Source organism: Pipistrellus hanaki (assembly GCF_964339955.1).
Source record: "Pipistrellus hanaki genome assembly, chromosome: 6".
Lineage (NCBI taxonomy): Eukaryota > Metazoa > Chordata > Mammalia > Chiroptera > Vespertilionidae > Pipistrellus > Pipistrellus hanaki.
Genome location: NC_140508.1, coordinates 6386720 through 6409685, shown reverse-complemented (window position 1 = coordinate 6409685; position 22966 = coordinate 6386720). Strand labels below are relative to the sequence as shown.

Below are 22966 nucleotides of genomic sequence, written 5' to 3'. Positions count from 1 at the left end.
ATTTCTGGGACGCAAAGGGGTTCGATGCTGCCTGTGGCCCGCGGCGCTGAGCTAGTTGGGGGACCTGCCTCCCCGAGCAGAGCAGGTGAGGACTGGCTGCTGGAAGGCCGCCTGCCGGCGGAGGCTGAGGGACCCAGGCTCGCCTTGGGCCCTGCCCGGGGAGGAGGCCAGGTCCTCTGCCCACGGCCCCCTCCACCCGGTCCCTCCAGCTCTGGTCCCCCACGGCCACACCGTGTCCCCGACTGCAGGAAGGAGGGCTGTCCCAGAGGCAGTGGGAACCCAACTCAGCCCAAGCTCTGTGTAGTCCACCAGAACCCAAGCCCAGGGCAGTGTGGTGGCAAAAAGAAACTTTAATAGTTTGGAGAAAGGTGCGCTGCAGATGGGGGGCGGACGTCTGCCTTCTGGGCACAGCCAGGAAGGCACAGGCAGGGCTCCAGAGAGGCTGTGTCCACAGGAGGCGAGGAGGGGACGGCCAGCGCTGGCCGCCACTGCAGGCACATCTGCATGAGGGCTCAGCAGAACTACAAGGAATGGGGGACACTCAGCTGGGTGCCCTGAGGGCGGGCAGGGTCTCCCGCACCCTCACCAGCGCTCCCAGGAGGCTGGCTGAGCAGGGCAGCCACCACCGGGCTAGAGAGGCCCCAGCGGGAGGGCGGGCTCCCCACGCACCTTCCAGCGGTTCCCACACTCATTGCAGACAACAAACGTGGTCATCGGCTCATCGGAGCTGCGGGTCTGCACCTGCGGGAGGCGGTGGTGAGGACCCACTCCTGCAGCAGGTCTTCCTGGAGTCACACCCAGAGCCACCCGTGCTGGCCTCGCGCCCCAGTCCCTGTGGCTCCCCCAGCGACCCCGCCATGCTGCCACCGCAGCGTGGCCTCCGGGTCTGGGTGTGGCTCTGCAGCCGCCGCCGGGCCGCATAGCCCACCCCTCCCACCAGCAGCAACAGTCCGTGGGCCCCTCCGGGCAGGGCTGGGCCAGGCTCCCCAACTTCAGTGTCTACAGCAAGCAGGACCCACCCCTCAGACACTGCTTACGGGGGGAGGGGAGCCCCAAGCGTGACCACCCCCTGGCACCATTCACACCGCGAGGTCCGGTGGGGGGTCCCACCCGCAGGGTGCTCAGAGGGCGCTGGGCCCTGAGGGGGCCGCACACCTGCGTGTAGGTGCAGTTCTTCTTCCTGCACTTGCTGCAGGTGAACAGGTCTGTCTGGGTGCCCCCCGTGCGGGCCATCTGGTGCTCTCGGATGGCCTCCTTGGTCATGGCCTTGCGGATCTCCTTCAGCTCGTCACTGGCCATTTCCTGGGGGGGAAGGTGCTTAGCTGTGCAGCCGGCTCTGCAGGCAGCGCCCCTCCCGGGGGGCCGGGGAGCACCTCGGACGTCATCACCGCGATCTGCTGGGGCGTGATGGTGCCACACAGCACGTTGCGGCGCAGGTCCGGGTTCTTGGCGTCCTTGAGGTTGGCGATGCGGCTCCGCACACGGTTCTTGTACTTCATGTCCGTGTTCCCCACGTCCCGGAAGATGCGTGCGGGCACTTAAGGACCCGCTGTAGGCTGAGGTTGCTGACCGCCACCCACCCCACTGGGCCAGGAAGGGCCTCCCGGGGAGCCACCAGGGCAGGGGCCGGGCTGGGAAGAGGAGCCCGGCACTCTGGGTCAGCCTGCCCCCCAAGTCAGGTGGTGAGCTGAGGGGCTGCTGGTGGCCCACCTGGACCCAGTCCTGGCTGGGTCCCAGCTTGGTCATCCGCAAGGCCATGACCAAAGAGGCCCAGGCCGCAGCAGCGGCAGAATCAGTCCTCTGCAGGCTCAGGATGAGCCTACCTCATCACCCAACGCCTGGCAAAGTGCCAGGACAGTGGCCGCCAGGGGAGCTGGGCCTGGCGGGCCTGGTGCCACCACGGACCCAGCCGGAAGCCCCGCACAAAGGATATACTCCTCGATCTGGGCCGACAGGCTCTCGCAGTCCGCGCTGATGGCTGCGTGGTCACCTGCAGGAAGCAGCTCTCCAGCCCCTGCTGGCTCCAGCCACCCCCTCGGCCCCAGCACCCGGTGGCGGCAGTGGGTTGGGGACACTCACGGTCCGTCTGCAGGGCGGCCGTCAGCATCTCCCGGCACTTGTTCCGCACGGCGTCGCAGGTGACCGGCACCGGGGGGAACGTGGTCATCCTCGGGGCCGGCAGCACCCTGGGCAGCTCCAGCCTCTTGCGGCTGGAGAGAGACAGGACCCTCGGGCCACGTGAACTCATGAGACGCCGGTCACCGGAAAAGCAGCGTCAGAACCAGTCTCCCCTGAATGCCTTCAGCTCTACCCTGAGAGCAGCCAGCGACCCCATGCATCTGCGGTCTGCCCCCCGTCCAGAGGTAGTGAGGTCTGCTGGGTAGGGCGCCCCTGACAGGGCACTGGGGGACACAGCACACCCCGGGAAGCCCAGATCACAGGGCCACAACACCCAGCGGCCTGTGCCAGATCGAGGAGAGGCAGGTGGGGCCGGGCGTTGCCAAGGCCAGGTGCCCACCAGCATGGCTGCCCTCACAGGGCTGGGAGCACTGCCATCCAGGCTGCACCCTCCAGCCCTCCCTCAGGTTCATGCCGTGACCCCACAGGGAGGGAGAGGCCGCAGCGAGTGCTGCAAGTTCAGGGTGTGCAGCCTGAGGCCAGACCAAGCACAGCCTGCAGCCCGCTCAGGGCACAGCAGCTCTTTGCAGCCAGGCCCAGCCGCGCCCGCGATGGGGGCTGAGACGGGTCCAGAGGAAGGGAGGAAGGCACCGACAGGCCAACCAGGCGGCCTGGCTGCTGGAGAGTCCCTCCCGGAGGCTAGAGGGGCCCCTGTTCACGTGCCCTCCGCCTGCCAGGGCGGACGCCTCCCCGGCTTACTACCTGGAGTCCTTGGCCTCGGAGCCCTCCTTGGAGGAGGATGTGGGCAGAGGCCCGCCCCTCCTCCGGTCCCTGGCTTTGGCATCTGAAGCATCTGCAAGTGCCAGAAAGGAGGGGGTGTGGCTGGCAAAGGGCAGGGCCAGGCCAGGGGGGAGCAGATCATCACCAAGGCACAGCCTCAGGCCGCTTGCCAGCCGTCCCGCCCCCCGCCCCCCAGGCCCCAGTGCTGAGCCTTCTTGCTAACAACCAACTGGGGCCCTCTCCCGCCCAGCCTCAGGAAGATGGCCCACACCTTCCTCATACACGCCCCCCCTCTAGCAGGTGCCTGCGGGCCTTTCTGGGGTCCCCCAACTGCCTGTCCTGCTGGAGGAGACTGCCATCCACCCACAGTGATTCCTGTACAGTCTCCCTCACACTCACACACACACACACGGACACACACAGGCACACACGGACACACAGACACACACTCACACACGGACACAGACACACACTCGCACACCGACACATACGAGAGCCCGCACACACACACGCACACACGGACAGTCTCCGCAGGTGAAGCATTTGGACTTGGACAAAGCTGAGGGCACTCCCCAGCTGGACCTCGGGCACCAGCGAGGCCCCTCCCCGGAGCACACCCCGCTAGGCTCCGGGGACGCTGGGCTCCCTGGGACCTTCTCGTGGGATGAGGCTCCCACCCGCCACCAGGCCACGGGCCAGAGGAGGCCCAGGACTCAGGTCTGCCCTCTGCAGGCTGGGGCAGCGCAGAGCAGGAGCGGCTCAGGGCCCTGAGGCGGGCACCTCTGCAACACCAGCGGCTCCGCAGTCCCCAGGAGGCGGCCCCAACCCCCTTCCCCTGCCACCTCCCTCCTGTCCCCTCCTTTCCTCCCCCTCCCTTCGCCCCTGCCTGGGTGGTTCCCTGCCTCCTGCCCAGCCCTGCACTCGCCTCCACTCCCCTCTCCTGGCTCCTCACAGCAGCCGCCCCGCCCCGGCCCCGCCCTCCCAGGTGGCTCTGCCTCGGGGACAGCGGCCACCACAGCCCCCGTGACTCGCACCCAGGAGCTTCTTCCAGGACTTGATGAGCGACTTGGCCAGTGCGATGACCTCCTCATCCGAGCTCTGCTTCCGCAGGGCGTTGACGGACATGCCGACCCGGGTGGACTGCAAGGCAAGCGTGTGGGCTGGGCAGCCGCCATCCTCCTCACAGACCTCCGAGGCTCCGGGGCGGGGCTCCGGGAGGGGACACTCCGAGGGCTGCCTCCCCGTCCCCCCGCCCGGACTCGGGAAGTTCATGTGAGGGCAGGTGGGCCCCTGTCCAGCCCATCTCAGAACAGAACAGGCAGGGACAGTCCCCTTGGGAAGGTCTGTGCTGACCAGGGACGGACCAGGCGCAGGCGCTGGCCCGGAGCTGTCCTGAGCGGGCACAAGGGCCTACCTGAAGCAGGTGCAGCGTGACCGGCATGGCCTTCAGCTCCCGCAGCAGGTCCACAGCTCCCTCCTGGAAAGGGGGGTGCCTCATGAGGACGCCGAGGTCGCAGTGCGCAAGCCCGCCCTGACACGAGGGGGCACAGGGCAGTGACGATGGAGGCACCTGGTCAGGTGCCGGGAGGCAGGGATGCGGGGCCGTGCACTCACCCAGCCTCCCAGGTCATGTGACTTCTCACCCAGCCTGACCACTGACCAAGCCAGGACGACGGGCAACGCCTGGGGCCACAGCCAGGTGGAGGGTGGCCCAGGGGTGCAGTGCCCTATGCAGTCCCACTCCCCAAAGTGGCCCACTCCCCTGTGAGGGGCTGACCCTGGACCCAGGGCACCTTCACCACACCCACCCCAGCGTTCACAATCCCCAACTCCACCCACCCTCATCAGTCTGCAGGACTCTCTCAGGCCCTGGCCAGCCACCCCCTCGCCTGGACTCTTAGACCCCTGGTCTTTCTCTGCCTCACCCCGACTCCCCAGCTGTCTTCTCAAAGCCCTCCCACAAGGCACAGCCCTCAGGCGCCTCCACTGCTGCTGCCACTACAGGGCCATGGCTCCAGGGCGCCCTCCCTCTCTCCACAGCTGTTCACGTGACACCTTCTCAGCATCCTTCTCCCCGCTTCTCTTCCCTCCACAGATGCTTCCAATTCTCATCAGCGAGGTTTTTGTGTGTCTCCCCTGACGTAAAGGGGCAGAGATGACCCCACCCGGCCACCCACGCTTGTGAGAGCCTCCGATGTCCCAGGTCATGGGAGGGCTTGGCCCACCCCCGCCACCAATCTGGGTGGCATCTCTGCTCAGGCTGCAGCCCTGGGTGATCTCCAAGGGGACGATGTTGCCAGAGCCAAGGGCACAGTGCCACTCACTGCTCATCTTCCCCTGACGGAACCTCAGGCTCCAGAATGCCAGCTTTCTGGGGCTCCAGACCAGAGAGCAAGCTCACTCCTGACATCCCAAGCAGGGCCGCAACTCCCACAAGGGCTTTGTGGGCACTGGAACCCCCAAGAGCCTCTGCCAGCTCTCAGCCCCACTGCACAGCACCCAGCCCACCACCTCACAGGCTGCGTTCACCAGCCTCGCTGCTTCCCTCACCGCTCCCTGGGGCTCAGGGTGAGCATCGCTCCTCCCTGCACACCCTCCCCCGTCCTGCAGGGCCCCACCCTGCCCTGCATGGGTTCCAGGGCCCATGCCATCCCCCGCTGGGGGTGTTTATTGGTCGTTTTGTCTCCTGCGTCCTCTGGTCATCTCTGGAAAGGGACACATACCATTCCCACACTCCTGCTCGCTGCCCACTACCCCCCAGGGGTTTGCACACAGGGGGGAGGGGGTGCGGCTCCTGGCAGGGTGAGCGAGAGAGTGGGAGCCAGCCCCTTTCCCAGCAACCAGGTCAACCAGGGACCCACATGCAGCCCTGCTCAGCCCAAACCGTCAGTGCAAGCACGGGGCCGGGATGATGCAGGGATGGGAGCCCAGGACTCCGCCTGGACCCAGGCGCTGGGTGAGCGGACAGCGGGCCAGCCAGGACCCTCTCCGCCCACAAGGCTGCCGCGGAAGGCATGCAGGGTGCCGAGGCCTCCGAGCTGGTGGAACCCCATCTGCCGGGCCCCTGGCCGCAAAGGCTCCCGGCGGCAGAACAAGAGGCCAGGCGCCCGCCAGGCTCCGGACCTCGGAGGGCGCTGCCTGGAGGTTTCTACTGCCCGCCCACTCCCGGCTGCTGCTGGCCGAGTCCTGGCTAAAGAGGGGAAAGCATTTATTAAGGAAACCTGGTTCTTGTGAGGCGGGGTCAGGGAAGGTGACCATGAGGGCCCAGGCCCGCAGGCATCCAGGGATCAGAGGCCCATCTGCACGCCAGTCTCTCGCAGCCGGAGTGGGTGCGGGACAGGGATGCGGTGAGGTCGCGGACCGGAGGGGCGGGGCCGAGGGAGTTGGGGACTTGCAAGGGGCGGGTGCCAGGCCTGCGGGATCTCAGCCTGCCGTTGGGGTCTGAGTCCGGAGCGGTGGCTGCGGACATGGTCCAGGCCTGATCGCGGCCTAACTGGGGGTGCGGGGGTGATGGGCAGGGCTGGCCCGGGGCAGGGGTCTCGGCTCGGCCACCGGCGGGGTCTCGTCCTGCCCCTCGGGTAGTCTCCCGGGCCCTGACGGGGGCTCGGCGGGCTCGGCGGGAGCTCGGCGGGGCGGGGGTCCCGGGGTCCTGGCGGCCCGCGCCCCTCACCGCGGTCTTCTTGGTCACCATCTTGTCCAGCCTCCGGGCGATGCGCGTAATCTCCTCCTCCTTGCCCATCATTGCCTCAGGGGCAGCGCCCCCAGCGCCCGCCGCGCCAGCCTCAGCCTCTCGGCCCAGACGCCAACCCCCGGCCGTCACCGCCTCCCGCACCCGCCGCCGCCGCCGACGCAGCCCTGCCGCGGGAGGGAGACCCTCTATTCAAACCCTTGGCCCCCGCGCCCGCCGCGCTGCTAACTGGGACGTGTAGTTCTCACTCCCGCCCGCCTCGCGCTCTCTCCCCGTTCTGGACCACAACTCCCAGGAGCCACGCGGGTGCGCACCGCTTCTTGGGAATTGTAGTCCTGACGCTGGCAGTCATGGCAGACCTACGGAACCAAAGGACTCGCAGTCCCACGAGCCCCCGCACGGACCAGTTAGCCAGTGGAGGGCGCTGCGGTGGCGCGTGGGGCTACGACTTGAGTACCAGCTGCGGCTTGGACCCGAGACGTACCCCCATCCCCCCTCAATCCTTCTCCCTGAATTGGCCAGGGACTCACTGCGCGGGAGACTCTAAGGCAAAGGCACCTTAGAGTCCTTCCCCTCTCGCCACCCGCTCTGAGCTCTCCTCTTCCACCACCCGCTGTGGCAGGGCAGCCGCATTCTGACTCTGGTGCCCAAGAGCCAAATCCTGCAGAAGATGCCCTGAGCGCTCAGCTCCGGATCTGGGCCTCTAAAGCTTCGTGCAGGGCGCCGCCTGGAGTGCCGAGGGAACAGTAACAGGCTCCGGAGTCTGGAAGAGGCATGGGCAGGGTGGGATTAGCAAGGCACCAAAGGCTGTGTGGCCAGGGACCCCGCCTCCAGTCATCTACCCGATGCGAATCCCTGGCTGCCACTTCAGATAGTCATTGACCACTTTGTGCCTCAGTCTTCCCACCTGTGAAATGGGATGTTGATAGTATCTACCTCACTGGGCTGCTATCAAAATACTGTGAGCTGATTCTCATCATGCACTGAGAACAGGGCACAGGAGAGAGCATGAGCAATTAGGCTGTCACCACCCTTGCTGCTGGAGCTCCAGGGGAAGGGCCAGACTCTGCTGAGTTGAAGGGATGGCCTAGCCCCGCGGAAGATTGGGGAGGAGGGGAGGGACAGGGTCAGCATCTCTACCAGATGTCTACCACCTCCTCAATGATACAGATGCTGGGTGATATGCTGTAGGGGGCACAAGTTTGGGGGAGGGTAGAGGCCAGGGGACTGAGGTCTATAGTATTGTGGACCCACAGTCACTAAAATTCAAGTTAATTAACTGTGAGGCCAGATGGAAGACGGAATGTTCAGATGACACCAGCTGACCATGACTTAGCTATAACTGAGCTTCCCAGCAGCCAAAGTGAAAAGGAAAACATAGGTTATGAAATTCTAGGAAAAAGCATGGAATTCCTTATAGGGAGCAAAGGTTTTCCAGTGTAACAGGAGAGCACAGCACCCCCAATTTACAAACCAGCACTGATCCTGCCCCTCGCTCTGAGCCCCGCCCATCTTGAAGCCAACATCTGGTAAGAGAGTGTGTGCAGCCTGTGAGGGTCCAGCAATACCAGTGACACTAGGGAGATTGGAGCCGCACCCCCAACCTGTCCACAGAACACCGCAGGCTAAACAAGGCGCGGGCAGGGACCTGACACAGAACCCAGCAGTAGCTCCAGAGGACCCGTCCCAGGGTCGGAGCCGCCTGCACACGCTGGAGTTCAGGGCTCCCGTCACAGGCCCCGGCCCGGAAGCCGTCTGTCCCCTACTTGTCCTGCCCATTTCCTTGGGCATCTCCCACAGGGATGTGTCCACGGGACTGCCGAGCCAGGCCCCCCAACAGGCGGGTAAGTGGATGGAGGAGTGCTCAAAGGGAACTCCCCTTCAGGCTGGCGCCACTCTGAGCACCACGACGGGGTCCAACAAAGGCTGGAGCACAGGGAGCAGCCGTCTGCCTCTGAGCAGGAAGGTGTGTCCTAGAGACCTCAGAGCAGCTTAGGTCCCTAAGAGCAGAGTCAAAAGGAGAAGCTGAGCCCGGCCAGTGTGGCTCCATGGCTGAGTGTCAACCTATGAACCAGGAGATCACAGTTTGATTCCCGGTCAGGGCACATGCCCGGATTTCGGGTTCAATCTCCAGCGGGGGGCATGCAGGAGCTCATCACTGATGTTTCCCTCTCCCTCTCCCTTCCTCTCTGAAATCAAGAAAGCATTTTAAATTTTTTAAAGGGAGGGGATGGGCACAGGCCTCTCGGGGGTCTTGCCTGGGGTGCCGCCTGGGCGTCAGCACAGCCCTTGGAGCAGGCTGTAGCCAAGGAGCCAGCCTCACGGCCAGTCCCCACCTACTCTCCCCATGGGCCGCGGCAGCACGAAGTGCTGGGGAGAGAGCGGCCGTGCAGACACCCCGGAGGGCCAGCCCGAGGGCTCAGCCTGACCTTCCTGGGTAGGCCGCCCTGGTGAGGGATGGTCTCCAGCATCCTGTGCAAGGGGCTTTGCATAAGGGATGCTGCTAAGTGTTTAGCGGCCCTGAAGACGTGCTAGCGCAGCCCTGTGAGTATCCGCTCGTGCACGAATGTGAGTCACGGAGGAGAGAGGCACCACTCCCTGGCCCAGCCAGAGTGGGAACCCAGACTGTGTGCCCGAGGCCCTCCGTCTCCGTGAGAAGCGGGGGTCTCCACCTCGGGGGCTTGGGGGCCACAGAGACAGCTTGTAGGAGCAGGCGTGTCTCAATGCATCAGAGGCCCCCTGACACTGCAGACCGAGGAGAGCCAGGCACTGTGGCCCCCGAGGGTGATGGCCAAGAGGCGGGGCCTCGGCAGGAGGCGTGCCCAGCAGAGGGCAGCCTGTGGGGCTGAAGCAGGGCGTCCGGGGAGTCTGGCCCAGGGAATTGGGCAGGACAAGTGGGGGACAGATGGCTTCCAAGCTGGGGGCCTGGGGACCACAGCCCTTCCCGTGACGGGAGCCCTGAACTCCAGCGTGCATCCAGCGTGCAGGCGGCTCCGACCTGGAAGCCGTCACCGCAGGGCGGTGTGGCCCGGTGTAGTGAGCCAGAATCCAGGGTCCGGGTGGGGTGACCCTGCTCCAAGGCAGCATGAGCAGTGGCCTCTAGGTGGCAGGAATGAGCCATGGACCGGACCTGCCTGTCAGCCAGGCAGGCACCCTCCGCGGAGTGGCCAGGGCGCTGAGGCAGCCAAGTGGGATGTGGGCCGTCCTGGAGGCGGCCTTCCCTCGTGGAGGCTGAAGGTGGGTCCCACCCTCACCAGGCTCAAGCTGAAGTATCACTGGCCAGCCCCCGAGCTCCCAACTCCCCCCCGAGAAGTCCCTGTCCTTGGGCCCCTTATGAGTTCATGACCCCCAGAACCTCGCTCACCTCCGACCCCTGATGGACCTTACCCGACCTGGGGAACTTCCTTCTCCAAGGAGCTTCCCCAGCATGCGCCCGACGGGGCGGCAGATGCGGACCCTCCCTCCAGGGGCTCTGAGCCGGCCGCAGCCTCGGCGAGTGCTCCGCAGCCGCCTCCCACCTCGTCCCAGGCTGGGTTTGGAGCCAGGAATGTGTGGATGTGGGAATTGGGGTCTCCTTGTTAGAGGTCAAACGTTAATAGTGCTCGCTTCGGCAGCACATATACTAAAACGTTAAGAGAAGTAAGGGGTGGGAGACAGCACACTTGCCTCTCTTAGAGTTTCCAGCCAGTCCATCAGCCAATCACCTTGGCCCAGGTCCAGACCCCTACCCCATTCTATTCTAGAAAGCCCTCCTGCACACTCCGTAGGCCCACCTCGGGGGTATCCCTCAGCCCCCACGGTGTGCCAAGGGGCGTGCATGGACAGATACACACCCCCAAGCCCAGGCCTGCCCTCCCCCCCCCCCCCACCGGCCGCCCTCCCCTCGGGATTGTACCCTCTCCAGGCCTTCCACCCTCCGCCCCTTCCCTGAGAGACGAGTGACCTCAGCCCTCTGTAGGAGGCCCGCCCTGTCCAGGGGCCTCGGAGAGGGCCCAGAAACGGCCCTGACAGGAGTCTGGGGACACCCAACCACATCCTAGGGTCCATTCCACACAGGCCCCACACACCTTTAGCCCAGAGGCCTGCTCCTCCCGTCCTCCGTCCACAGAAACATCGGAAGCTCAGGCCATTTATTTTTCTATTTGTGTCCCCCACCCCCGCCCGCCAGAAGCCGCCGTGACCCCAGCCGGTGGCATCCGTGCTTCCCTCCTGGCGGGGCGGGCCTTGGTGGGAAGGCCGGGCTGCTAAGCTCACAGGCCTGGGTCCTGGCCGCAGGCAGGCAGGGCTCCTGCAGCCCCGGAGCACGCCACCCCGGCCCTGCAGGCAGCTCTCCCGCAGCACCCTCAGATCCCCTCCCTCCTGCGGCCACAGCTCCGGCACAGGGACTCCGTGGGCCTGGACCACCTACTCCTCTGAGGTCCGGAGGGCAGCGGCCAGGGCGTCGGTCCCGGGAACCAGTGCCCGGCTCTGCGCGGCGGCCTCTCTGGGCCTCCGCCTCCCAGTCTGCAGAATGGGGAGAGCCACCTGCCCAGAGCAGGCTCTCTGGAGTTTCCAGCCAGTCCATCGGCCACTCACCTTGGCCCAGGTCCAGCTTCCCGCCCCCTCCCCCTCTACGCCATCCCGCCGCAGCAGAGGCAGCACTCGGAGGGAGGCAGGCATCCCTAGAGGCTGGTGGCTGCTCAGGCGGCTCTAACAATGCTTCCCCCACACAATTCCCAGAAACGCCGCCCTCCCTGCCCTGCCAGCCCGCCAGCCCGGCGGCCACTCCACCTCCCCTCACCCCGTCCCCCTCCTCCCCTCCCCAGGCAGCAGCAAGTCAGAGCTATGGGTGAAGGAGGAGGTCAGCAAACCCTGGGCCCAGGCACACAGCCCTGCCCTTCTGGAGAGAAGTGGAGGGGCCTCGTGAGTGGGATGGGGATGAGGGGACAGGCCTGGGAGGTGGCCTTGGCCAGGCCCAGACCCCTGCCTTTGTCACCGACTCCACAGGGCGCTGTGCTGGCTGTGGAAGCTGTCAGGTGGCAGCCCTCTTCTGCTCAGAGCCCCCAGCCCCACACAGCCCCTCCTGCTCTCCCCACGGCCTGCCGTCCCGCCCGGCATGCGCACGCTGGTCCCTGTGTAAGCACTCCCCTGAGATTCCTCATGACGTTCACGCTTCCTTCAAGAAGCAGCTCAAGAGTCACTTCACGAAAGTCAGTGGCCCCCAGACACAGCCCCTCTCCTCCGAGCGGCCTTCCCTGGAGCAAGCTCACTGGCCCCATGTCCGCACCTGTTCGCCGGCTCCCTGACCGGCTCCCTCACCGGGAGTCCCCCCGGCAGACTGGGTCTGATGCGTTTGCTGCCAAAGCCCCACTTCCTAGAACAGGGCCTAGAGGTCGGAGCGCCACACAAGCAGTCAGAGCTGGAGGCCTGGGCCCTGGCCCGAGCGAGGAGGGGCGTCCCTAAGAGCCAGCCCAGCCTGTCTGACAGCCCCCGCCGCCATCACAGCCGCCGGTCACCACGGTGACCACCTCGGGCTCAGCTCCTTCTTTCCCTGCTTCCCAGGAGCTGAGGACTGTCGCCAGGACCTCCAGGGAAATGTGGGGCCGGGCCCGCCAGAGGCCGCTGCTCTCCTGCGGCTGGGATACCCACGTGTGCCACCACACGCCCCCATGCAGGGCAGACCGAGAGCCACGGAGGGGAACAGGCACACCTCCTGCAGAGCAGGCAGCTCAGAGCCAGACCCAGGGCCCTGAGATCTGAGGAAAGAAGCCGCACCAGCAGCTGCTTGTGCCCAAATTGGGTGGCACAGGGTGGAGCCAGGGGCAAGAGCACCGGACGATGGCACAGACAGTGTCTGGCGCCTGCTTGGCCAGGCCGGCCCTCCGGCTCCCTCGCCTCAGCTGCAGCCTTCCTTCCTGAGCTGGTGTTTCCTGGCTCCTCCCTACTGTTGCCAAGGAAACCTAGAGCCACCCATCCCCAGCCTAGTTCCCATGGAGCCCTGCTGAGCAGAGAGGGGGCCACACAGCATGCAGCAACACCCCAGGACACACAGCCACAGGGCCCCCAAAGGCTTACACAGCTCAACACCCCGACTCCTGTTCAGCGCAACACCCACCGACACTGCACCCTCACCACGTGTGGCCTGACCCAGCCGTCCCCAACTGTCTGCCACCTCCAGCTGCTCTCACTCCAGGCCCCCCCAGGCCTGTGCCCCCCCCCAGTCCTGCTGGCCCGGCAGCACTCAGCCAGATCGACACCCTGCACAACAGCCCGTGTCCCCACACACCGAGGCCCGGACAGCCCACGCCCCCTGCTCCCCCAAGGCTCAGACCTCAGCCGCCCCGCGCCCACCGCCACTCGGACACCAGTCCCACACCCGCAGCTCTGCCCGGCTGCAGGCCCGTGCGCCTGGGAATCACACTGACCCCACACCAACCCACTAGAGAGCTGCACCGCACCTTGCCCCCACCCCCACCCCCATCTCCCAGGAGAGGCCCAGGGCGCGGGCGCCAGCACCCGGGAATGAGCGGGAGGACCCGCTAGAGCATGGCCCGTGTCCGGGGGCCTGACCGGCCACGTGTGCCCACTTGCTTCCAGGTCGCCGGGTGGCCTGCAGAGGCGTGTCCAAGGCCCAGCTGACCTCACCTCCTTCCCCGGGCGCAGCGCAAGGCCCAGCAGGCGGCCTGGCCAGGCCTGCAGCCGGGTCTCAGGACAGGAGGCGGGATCTGAACGGGGAGCCGGGCTCCTAAACGGAGGTCTCGGGACCAGAGTCCCCGCCGCCCGGTCCTGGATCCAGGGGGACCCACTCCACCCTCTGGCGCAGGAGGGTCCAGCCCACAGGCCGGTAATTGGTCCCAGCTTGCTGCTCCTGCGGCAGGCTGCGCCCCGGGCAGTGCCTGGGAGGTCTGCCACCCCCAGAGCCCAGCCACCCCCACAAAAAACCCGAGGGGGATTACCCAGCATCCTTTGCAGGCTTCACCCAGAGGTTGGGGGGTCCAGTCCAGGCTGAGGGAGGAGCGAGCAGAGGGCAGCAGAGCAGTGTCTACACGACGCGCAGGCCAGCCACACACGTTAGAGAGAGCTTGCCCTCCACGGTACCTTTGTCTGGGGAGTTAGGGGCCACACACAGGGCCCCCCAAGGGTGGGCAGCAGCCAACTGAGTCTCAGGCCAGCCTGGGGTGGGTCCTGGAAGCATAGGAACGCCCCCAAACTCATTATCACCCACACTTTGGACAGAGCAGGGACCACAGCTTGGTGGCCAGAGAAGTCTTGGGGACCCCCCTTGGTGGGTGCTGAGGGCAGGACTGCACTGGAGCAGGACCCCCATTCTAGGTCCTGTTCAACCTCCAACACTAGAGCCTACCTCGCCCCAAACCCAGGCTGAGTCACAGCAGACCACACACAGACCAGACTCCCACATCTGAGGTCCCCCGCCACACACAGCCAGCCACACCCACCAGCCCGGCAGAGCCCCGGGGAGTCCTCACCCCATTGTTCTCCCATCTGGACAGTTGGGCCTGAGGGGCCAGGCTGTCCACACCCTTGCCAGGCAGCTCAAAGGAGAGAGCAGCCAGACCCCCAAAGAGGTAGGGGGCCCCGGGAGCCCTCACCTTGCCCTGACCAGTCCCACCCATAGGACGTGACATCCGGACACCGGAGCTGAACAGGTGGACCAGGAGGGAGGGTCGCTGGCTGGGGCGCGGCAAGGCCTGGCGGGGGTGCGGGGGGATGCTGGGCTGTCAGGGCAGCGGGGGGTCAGGCAGGGCCCCTTCAGGAACTGAAATCCTTTCACAAGGGGGGGGCGGGGGCACTGCAGTGGGGGGTCCCAGATGCCTCCTTCCTGAACCCCAATGACCATGTTCCAGAACAGCGGCTGCCAGGCCGAGCCAGACCTTGGAGACCCTGACCACACCCAGAGCCTCCGCCAGACAATGACCCCTCAAACCCGCCCTTCCACCTGCAGGCTCCCCGCTCCTGCCCACAGGGCTCCCCCTCACTGTCAGAGGGGAGCCGCCCCACTGGCAGGGGCTGTGCACCTGCCCACCAGGGCCCTCCGTTCTGGCCTGCCTCCCAGGGAAGCCAGGTCCTCGGCTGCCTGAGCATCGGCTGGGCGCAGGTCTGGCCCAGTGGCTGGGCCTGGGACATCAGAGCCAGCCTGGAACCCGCCCTTCACTCCTCCTCTGGCTGTCGGATGAGACCCTACAGGCCCAAGTCAGCGAGGGCCCTCAGGGGACCCCCGTGGGGTTCTGGCCTTCCCTGGGCAGCACGGCCTTGGGGGAGCCGTAGGCCCAGTGGGGTCCCCCCCAGTCAGAGTGCATATGGCCCAGAGGGGCCACCAGGGACAGAGCTCCCACACCTGGCCAGGCTCCTGGCACCGTGGGGGAGGGGCTGCAGAGCTCCGCTAAGAGGGCTGTGCAGGAGGAAACAGCGGGAGCCTGGGATCCTTGCTCCACCCTCCACAGACCCACCCTCAGCAGGACCCAGTGGGAAGACGGATGGGGAAGACCTCCGGCTCAGAGCCCAGGCCCCTCCTGCCAGGGGCAAGGGGGGGGGGGGCAGGCGGGCTGGGAGAGGCCTCAGTTCTGGAAGTCCTCCTAGGGCTGGTAGGAGGGCTCCCCCTCCCCCTCCTCTCCCTCCCCACCTGCCCAACCCTGGGTCCCCCCTCACTCTCCTCTGCTGCCCTGGTGGCCTGGGTGGGCAGGTAACCAGCTGGGCTGGCCCAGGCCCCACCCCGCACCCAGCAGGCCGGGGGTGGCATGAGGCCCTCTGCCCAGGTGTGTCCTGTTCTGAGTGGGTTTGGGAGGGGAAGGGGGAGGGGGACGTAAGGACCACCTTCCCGTTAACTCCCCGGACAGGACTGAGAGGCCGCGTGCGTGGAGGGCCGCGGACATGACACCCGTTACCCGGAGGGCGCTTCTCACCTCTGAGCTAGGCTCCCGGGAGGAGGACACGGGTAAGTGCGGCCCTTCCTCCAGGAACCTGGGCAGGCAGCCCCTCCCGTTACCCCGCGGGCGGCTCCGTGGGCGGGGCGGCAGCTCCTCTGAACGGCTGCCAGCCCCGACGGCGCCCCCAGCTGCGGCCACATCAGTGCCCTTCGCGCTGGGGTCTCTCCTCCGGAGGCCGGGCGGGACGCGCCGGGAGGGACAGGGAGCCCCGGGAGGGGGCGGCCTCGGCCCGCCCCGGCCCGCCCGCCGCCCCGCCGATTGGCCCCGGGCCGCTATATCTGGGCGCCACCCGGCGGAGCCGCGTCCCGCCGTCCGCCCAGCCCGCCGCGCCCCGCGCCCGCTCCCGCCGCCGGCCGCGCCCGCTGGGATGCAGAGGCCGCCGCCCGGCCAGGCCGCGCCGCACCGCCCGCCCGCCCGCCGCGCCTGTGCGTGGGCCCCGCCGCCCGCCGCGCCGCCCAGCCCGCCGCGCAGCCCCGAGCCCGGCGGCTATGGCCTCGGCCCGGCCGGCCGCGGCGAGCGCCTGGCGGCCGACGAGCTGCGCGTTCGACGGCCCATGAACGCCTTCATGGTGTGGGCGAAGGACGAGCGCAAGCGGCTGGCGCAGCAGAACCCGGACCTGCACAACGCGGTGCTGAGCAAGATGCTGGGTGAGTGCGGGGCTCCCCGGGGGTGGCGGGCTCCCTGGGCTCCCCCGGCGGCGGGCTCCCCGGGGGCGGGCGCGGGCCCCGGAGTCCCCCCAGACAGCGCTGACCGCCGCCCCGCAGGCAGGGCGTGGAAGGAGCTGAGCCCCGCGGAGAAGCGGCCCTTCGTGGAGGAGGCGGAGCGGCTGCGCGTGCAGCACCTGCGCGACCACCCCGACTACAAGTACCGGCCGCGCCGCCGGAAGCAGGCGCGCAGGGCGCGGCGCCCGGAGCCCGGCCTCCCGCCGCACGGCCTCCCGCTGCCGGGCCCGCCGCCGCCGCCGCCGGAGCCCTTCCCCGCGGCGCCCGGCCCGGCCCGCGCCTTCCGCGAGCTGCCGCCGCTGGGAGCCGAGTTCGACGGCCTGGGGCTGCCCACGCCCGAGCGCTCGCCGCTGGACGGCCTGGAGCCCGGCGAGGCCGCCTTCTTCCCGCCGCCCGCGGCGCCCGAGGACTGCGTGCTGCGGGCCTTCCGCGCGCCCTACGCGCCCGCCGCGCCGCCCCGGGAGCCGGGCCGCTACGGGGCGCCCCCGGGGGAGGCGCTCAGGACCGCGCCCGCGCCGCCGCCCGGCCTCTACTGCGGCCTGGGCGCCCCCGGCCCGCTCTCGCCGCCGCCCGAGGCCCCGCCGGAGGGCACAGAGCCGCTGGGGCCCGCCGCCGACCTGTGGGCGGACGTGGACCTCTCCGAGTTCGACCAGTACCTCCACTGCGGCCGGACTCGGCACGACGCCGCCGGGCTGCCCTGCCACCTGGCGCTGGCCAGGCTGGGCCCGCGCGCCATGTCCTGCCCGGAGGAGAGCAGCCTCATCGCCGCGCTGTCCGACGCCAGCAGCGCCGTGTACTACAGCGCCTGCATCTCGGGCTAGGCCGCCGCCCCCGCCCTGCTCCCTCTCCCTCCCTCCCCTCGTGTCCCCCCCTGCAGCCGCCGGCCGCCGGACCCGGGCCTGCAAGGGAGGGTCCGGCTTGCGCAGGCTTTTCCAGGACGCCGGGTCCTAGAACCTGTGGGCTGGCCCTGCCAGGGTTAAGTTTTCCAAGCGCCTAATCTTTTCCTGCAGTGTTTTCTAGAACCAGGTTGTGTTTTTACCTTGCCTTTTTTTTATATACACAATACACTATATTTAAGTTTTAAACTTTTACACCCTGTCTTCCAAGGGGTCTCAGTAATCAAAGCATCAATGTAGCAAGGGCTTTTCAATGGGAGGAACCACCTGTTGGTTTGCTGTAAAGGAGGAGCCGGAGCTGGTCCCGAGCCGGGCGAGGCCACAATAAAGCGCCGCCTCTTCGCCCTGAGCTCGCCTTGTCTGTGGTCGCTGGGGAGGATGGAGCAGTGCCCGCGGGGGCCTGGACCTGTCCTTCCCTCCAAACCTCCCTCGAGAGTCTGGCCCCAGCTCGGACCCCACTTTTTCATCCTGCCCCAGGAGAGTGGGTGGGAGGCAGGGGCTGTGGGCACTCCCCATCCTCCAGCCCTCCATTTCCCTTCTGCCCTGTCCCATTTTCACCTAAGCCTCATAGGGTCAGATACTGAGCAATCCCCTCACCCAGGTTTCCTCCAACTTGCCTCCTCCTTAAACTTCCTTCGTGCCTAGCGACTGCCCAAGATGGCCTCGTGGATGGAGGCGGGTGTGTGTGTGTGTGTGTGTGTGTGTGACACTGTACGCAGACACGCATCCTGGGCCCCGCCTGTCATTTTCAACCCGTGTCTCCGGAGCGGGCAGAGCCACGACACATCCGTGATGCTCCAGGCCACCTGTCCGGACCAGAGCAGGGGCCAGGCCGCGATCTCCAGCCGCCCCCTCTGAAGTCACATGGTCTCTGCCCGGAGGACGGGCCTTCCCCCCCGCCTCCTCCGCCCAGCCCCTGCCCAGCGCCCCCAGGTTTCGGAAAAGTCGGCAGCAATCACCTGCGTGGGTGATCCCCCCGGGGTGGAGTCCAGTAGCACCCCTGACTGACCCCTGCGCCAGCTCCTCAGCACCGAGCTGGTCTTCCGAGCCCAGGGGAGAGCACGTGTTCCCTGGTCTGTCCCGTCCCAGCCCCCCACCCCGTGTAGGGTCCCTGACCACCCTGATGGGGGAAGTCACACTTTCCCAGGAGCATGTGCTCTGGGGGAGATGGTGTCTGAGATGCACAGGCCCTGTGATGCGGGTGAAGCAATCTGCACACCTGTGAGCATGCTTGTCAGTCAGTACGTACGTGTGTGCGCACACCAGGCTCTGAGCATAGCTGCGGTGCTGAGAGGGACCATCCATGAAGGTGACTGACCGGTGTGACTGCGTGCACACGGTGTGCAGCGAGCCGGGGCCCGGCCGCTCGTGCGCCTGTGCAAGCCCTGGGGTCACAGGCGGGTCTGCTGCCGGGTGTGTAGGGGAAAGGTGTGTGGCTGCTATGGCGGCCCTGCTCTTGGAGGTAGGTTGACATCAGTCGCCTGTGTGTTAACTGGCATGAGCCCTGCATCTCAGCTGGCAGAGCTGGGGAACAGGATCTAGGCCCCCCGTCCCTACCCCATCAGCAGCAGGGCCCAGAAAACTCAAAGACGGATGGAGAGAGACAAGCTGAGGGAGCCAGAGATGGACGCAGAGGTGGGACAGGCCCCCAGTGGTGGAGGGACAGACAAACAGCCCACAGGCCACCAGAGCACACAGTGGGCAGGCAGGTTGAGACGGCACCGCGGGCGGTGCGGGCTCTTCTGCCCCAGCAGGGGAGGGGCTCAGAGGCGCCCTCTGGCCCTGGGCTCTCCCAGGGAGCATGCTCATTGCCCTGGAGCGCTCAGCCACACCCCTCTCCCAGCTCAGGAACTCCTGTCCGGGCCTGACGCTGCTGGGGGTCAGGTGGCCCACCCTGGAGCCCGGTCCGCTTGGCCAGGGTGCCCCGCCGTGGCCCTCCAGGCCTGGGCACATGGCAGCTGGAGCCCAGGAGCCTCTGCACAGGGGGGGCCCTCCTGCCCCTCCCCCGCTCCCGGCCAGGCCTGGCCTCCGCCCAGAGCCACGTGCACAGCCCGAGGTCCGCCCTGTCGGGGCCACCAGTGCCCCTGCCCGGCGACACCATGGACACACTGAGAAAGGTGCCAGGCCAGCTCCGGGGCTGAGCGGGGCTGTCTTGGCCGTTTGCCGGCTTAGGCTGGAGCAGCCTTCACACCTTCATTGCGGGCTCCGCCCTCCGCCATCTCACCAGAGGCCCAGCCCAGGCGGGGGAAGAGGAGCCCCGCGGACGCCTGGGTGGCAGGACCCACTGCCCAAGGAGGGCGCGGCCCAGCAGCATTCTCCCCGGGAGCCACCCTCAGCCCCGGAGGAGTCCCTGCCAGGAGCAGGGTCTGGACAAGTACCCGGGCCTCCCCCAAGGGCAGCGTTTGCGCAAGCCGCTCCTCGGCAGTGGCGCTGGGCCGGGGAGGAGAGACGGTCCCCTCGGAGGGAGGCCCTTTGTCCATCGCGCCCGGGGGCTCCCCACGGGGCCTGCTCACACCAGCCCGTGATGCCAGCTGGTCCTAGGCAGGCCCACAGCCCAGGGCCTGGGTGGCTCCGGCTCCAGGTCAGACTTTCCACCTCTGCCTCCTGCTCCACCTACCTGTTCCCCAAGGGTCAGAGAAGGGAAGTCCCCACCCCGCACCCACGCCGCGCCCACCCGCTCCCGCTGAGTCCGGCCAGGAACAGGCCCAGGCAGTCCAGTGCCCGGCGGGAAGTTCAAGCGCCCGGTCTGGCAAAGCCTTGGCTGCCACGCCCAGGACCAGCCTGGCCCTGGAGTGACCTGCGGGGTGTTGAACCCTTCCCAGCAAGCTGCCCGTGGGAGGAGGGCAGGGAGGTGGGCAGAGGGCAGGTAAACGGCACCCTCTCCCCCGCAGACCCAGTCACCACCCTCAAGAACACTGGTAAGAGATACACCACCACCAACTCGGTGCTCACACACCAGCCCGTGATGCCAGGCTGGTGATCGAGCAGGGACCAAACCACCCTGGCCTCCCCTGGACAAGCACCAGGCCATCCAACCGCCCAGCTCACATGCTACAAAACCCACACACATTTGTTTTATTTTGGTTTGGTTTTTTTTTTTTTTTATTGATTTTGTACAGAGAGGAAGGGAGAGAGATAGAGAGTTAGAAACATTGATGAGAGAGATTCATCGACCAGCTGCCTCTTGCACACCCCCTACTGGGGATGTGCCCGCAGCCAAGGTACATGCCCTTGACTGGAATCGAACCCGGGACCCTTCAGTCCCCAAGCCAATGCTCTATCCATTGAGCCAAACCAGTTTCGGCCAAAACCCACACACATTTGTAATGTACAAACATCACACTGACTTCAGTGTTTTTCTATAGACCGGCAGCAGTCCTGGCCCGTGTTCCTCACCGGCCCCTGTGCAGCGCCCTCTTCGCTGCTCCTGCTCGGGCACCGCCGGCCAGACTCCCCACAGAGCTGGGTGGGGCACGCAGCGCGGCTGCGCAAGCCCGAGAACTCGTGTGGTCCCTGCCGAGGCATTAGGGCGATTAATCAAATGTCTGACCAAATGTAGCAGCTAATTTTTAAGTTGCTGATTTGTCTGGCCCGAGGACGGCATTACGGATATCCAAACGGCAAAAGCACGGTCCCCGCCCTGCAGTGGGTGGGGCCGCACAGCAGGTGGCCTTTTGAGTCATGCTTTGCTCACTTAGCATCACATTTTCAAAGTTCACCCATGTGCCAGCATCATTGGGCTGTTTCTTATTCTTTTTTATTTTTATTTATTTTTAATTTTTATTTTTAAAATATATTTTATTGATTTTCCACAGAGAGGAAGGGAGAGGGATAGAGAGTTAGAAACATTGATGAGACAGAAACATCGATCAGCTGCCTCCTGCACACCCCCTACTGGGGATGTGCCCGCAACCAATGTACATGCCCTGGACTGGAATCAAACCCGGGACCCTTCAGTTCACAGGCCGATACTCTATCACTGAGCCAAACCGGTTTTGGCATATTTATTTTTATTTATCTCAGAGAGGAAGGGAGAGGGAGAGAGAGAAGCATCAATGATGAGAATAATCGATCGACCGCCTCCTGCACGCCCCCCACTGGGGATTGAGCCCGCCCCCCGGGCATGTGCCCTGACCAGGAATCTAACTGTGACCTCCTGGTTCATAGGTCATTGCTCAACCACTGAGCCACACCTTCCAGCCTCATTAATTTTTTAAAAATATATATCTTATTGATTTTTTTACAGAGAGGAAGGGAGAGGGATAGAGAGTTAGAAACCGCAACCAAGGTACATGCCCTTGACGGGAATTGAATCTGGGACCTTTCAGTCCGCAGGCGGATGCTCTATCCACTAGCCAAACTGGTCAGGGCAGCCTCATTCATTTTTAAGTCTGAATAATATTCCGTCATATGGACAGACCACACTGATTTCTTGATTCATCAGTGATGGACAGTGGGTTGGTCCCGCGTCTTGGCTACGGTGAACGATGCAGTGACATTTTGTGTGGACGTGTCTGTTAAAATGACAAACGTTTGTGTCCGGAAGAACACCTCTGAGCGAGGAGATGAAGCACCTCAAATCTATGTGCCAGAGCAGCTGTCCCCAAAGGGGGTCCGGAGCCTCTGAGCTCCAATCCCACGGCCCCTACAGCCAAGGCCCCCCACGCCTGCCGCAGGCCGGGCTGGGGGAGTCCGGCCCAACGTGTGGGAGGCCTGGCCCAGGCCGGTGCGGGCCCAGGTGCCCCTCTTCGGTGCCAGCCCACAGGCCCGGCTCCACCCGCCCGCCCCTTCCATGGCCAGGCCCAGGGAAGCCCTGCGGGCCCAGGCCGGTTCCCAGAGCGGCGCCCCGCCCGCCCAGGCCCGCGGCCCGCCCGCCGGCGCGGAGACAGGAAGGGCCGCCGGGAGGAAGCGCAGGAAGCGCGCGGGCTTATCTGGGGCCGCAGCCGGACCCCTGGCCGCTCGCCGGCAGGCCGGGGGCGGGCCGGCCCTGGGGCGCCCTGCAGCTCCAGCCCACACAACTGTCACCCTGGGCGAGGGAGGGCGAGTCCCTGAATCCGCTGCGCCCTCCGCCCGCCGGGGAGGAGCAGCGGGGCCAGCGCCCGCCCAGGGCCGCCCTCCCCCAGCACACGCTCCGACCCTCACTCCCCACAGGCCTTCCCAGCAGGTGCGGCTCCGGGCCGGGTGTTTGTGTCTGTGCTCACAAAGCCGGGCCTTTTCCCAGGGAGGGGCAGGATGGGGACTGTCGCTGACGTTCCCCAGGGTCCCACAGGCCGCTGGCAAGGACAATGGCCGCAGCACCTGGCACCCACACAGTGTTTGCTGTGCTTCCTGGAGCGGGGCCTGTTTGTCCCCGCGGCCCAGCTGGGGAGGCAGCCTCCTCACACCTGCAGGCCAGGCCGCTCAGGCTCACACGCAGGGCCCTTGCTGGCAGGCTGTGCCCAGGTCTCCCTGCAGGTGCTTCCTCGGGCTCCCGCTCGGGCACTGTCCAGTCCTCCGCACCCAGCACAGATATGGGGGCAGCCGTGGCTCCAGGGACCCAGAACTGCATGCGAGGACCCCAGGGAAAGCTCATACCCCCGCCCCCTCCCCCCCCCTCCCCCGTGGGCCTGTCGGCAGCGTGGGAAGGGGCAGAGCAGGGGCGTGGAGCACAGTGGTGAAGTCAGGATAACTTTGGTTTTTCTAACCCAGAGACCAGTTTGTGGATGGCCCGGGTTCCAGATGTTCTTTCAAAAGCTCCATGTGGGGAGTCCGGGGGCGGCTGCTCTTCAAAGTCAGCTGGCCCCTCCCCACGCTGTGTGGGGGCCTGGCTCCCTGCTTTGGGAAGCTGCGCAACCCTGG

The 22966-nt window shown here is 66.3% G+C and overlaps 2 protein-coding genes across 4 annotated transcripts; one reads left to right on the top strand and one right to left on the bottom strand.

Moving 5' to 3' along the window:
* Nucleotides 1–330: 330 nt before the first annotated feature.
* On the bottom strand, nucleotides 331–6800 carry TCEA2 (transcription elongation factor A2). 3 transcript variants are annotated; one of them, XM_084887703.1, is made up of 10 exons: nucleotides 6569–6800; nucleotides 4313–4375; nucleotides 3933–4038; nucleotides 2881–2971; nucleotides 2080–2228; nucleotides 1934–1990; nucleotides 1374–1528; nucleotides 1156–1302; nucleotides 670–741; nucleotides 331–521 (listed from the first exon to the last, which is right to left on the bottom strand). In XM_084887703.1, exons 1-10 carry the CDS (start codon nucleotides 6638–6640, stop codon nucleotides 513–515), a joined length of 921 nt encoding a protein of 306 aa, XP_084743829.1. In that variant the 5' UTR covers nucleotides 6641–6800; the 3' UTR covers nucleotides 331–512. The 3 variants fall into 3 exon arrangements, with proteins under 3 accessions (XP_084743829.1, XP_084743830.1, XP_084743831.1); XM_084887704.1 differs by having other exon boundaries at nucleotides 2080–2210; nucleotides 6569–6799; XM_084887705.1 differs by lacking the exon at nucleotides 6569–6800 and adding an exon at nucleotides 6120–6548.
* Nucleotides 6801–15877: 9077 nt separating this feature from the next.
* Nucleotides 15878–17459, top strand: SOX18 (SRY-box transcription factor 18; the record flags this gene model as incomplete). Its single annotated transcript, XM_084887702.1, has 2 exons — nucleotides 15878–16157; nucleotides 16275–17459. 2 exons carry the CDS (start codon nucleotides 15878–15880, stop codon nucleotides 17051–17053), a joined length of 1059 nt encoding a protein of 352 aa, XP_084743828.1. The 3' UTR covers nucleotides 17054–17459.
* Between the last annotated feature and the right edge of the window lie 5507 nt (nucleotides 17460–22966).

Coding starts and splice junctions, on each gene's coding strand:
- TCEA2 (XM_084887703.1), bottom strand. CDS start 6,640: ATGATGGGCAAGGAGGAGGAGATTACGCGCATCGCCCGGAGGCTGGAC. Junction 4,376..6,568: donor TGGTGACCAAGAAGACCGCG/GTGAGGGGCGCG, acceptor CCCCCTTTCCAG/GAGGGAGCTGTGGACCTGCT. Junction 2,972..3,932: donor GTCCTGGAAGAAGCTCCTGG/GTGCGAGTCACG, acceptor TGGCACTTGCAG/ATGCTTCAGATGCCAAAGCC.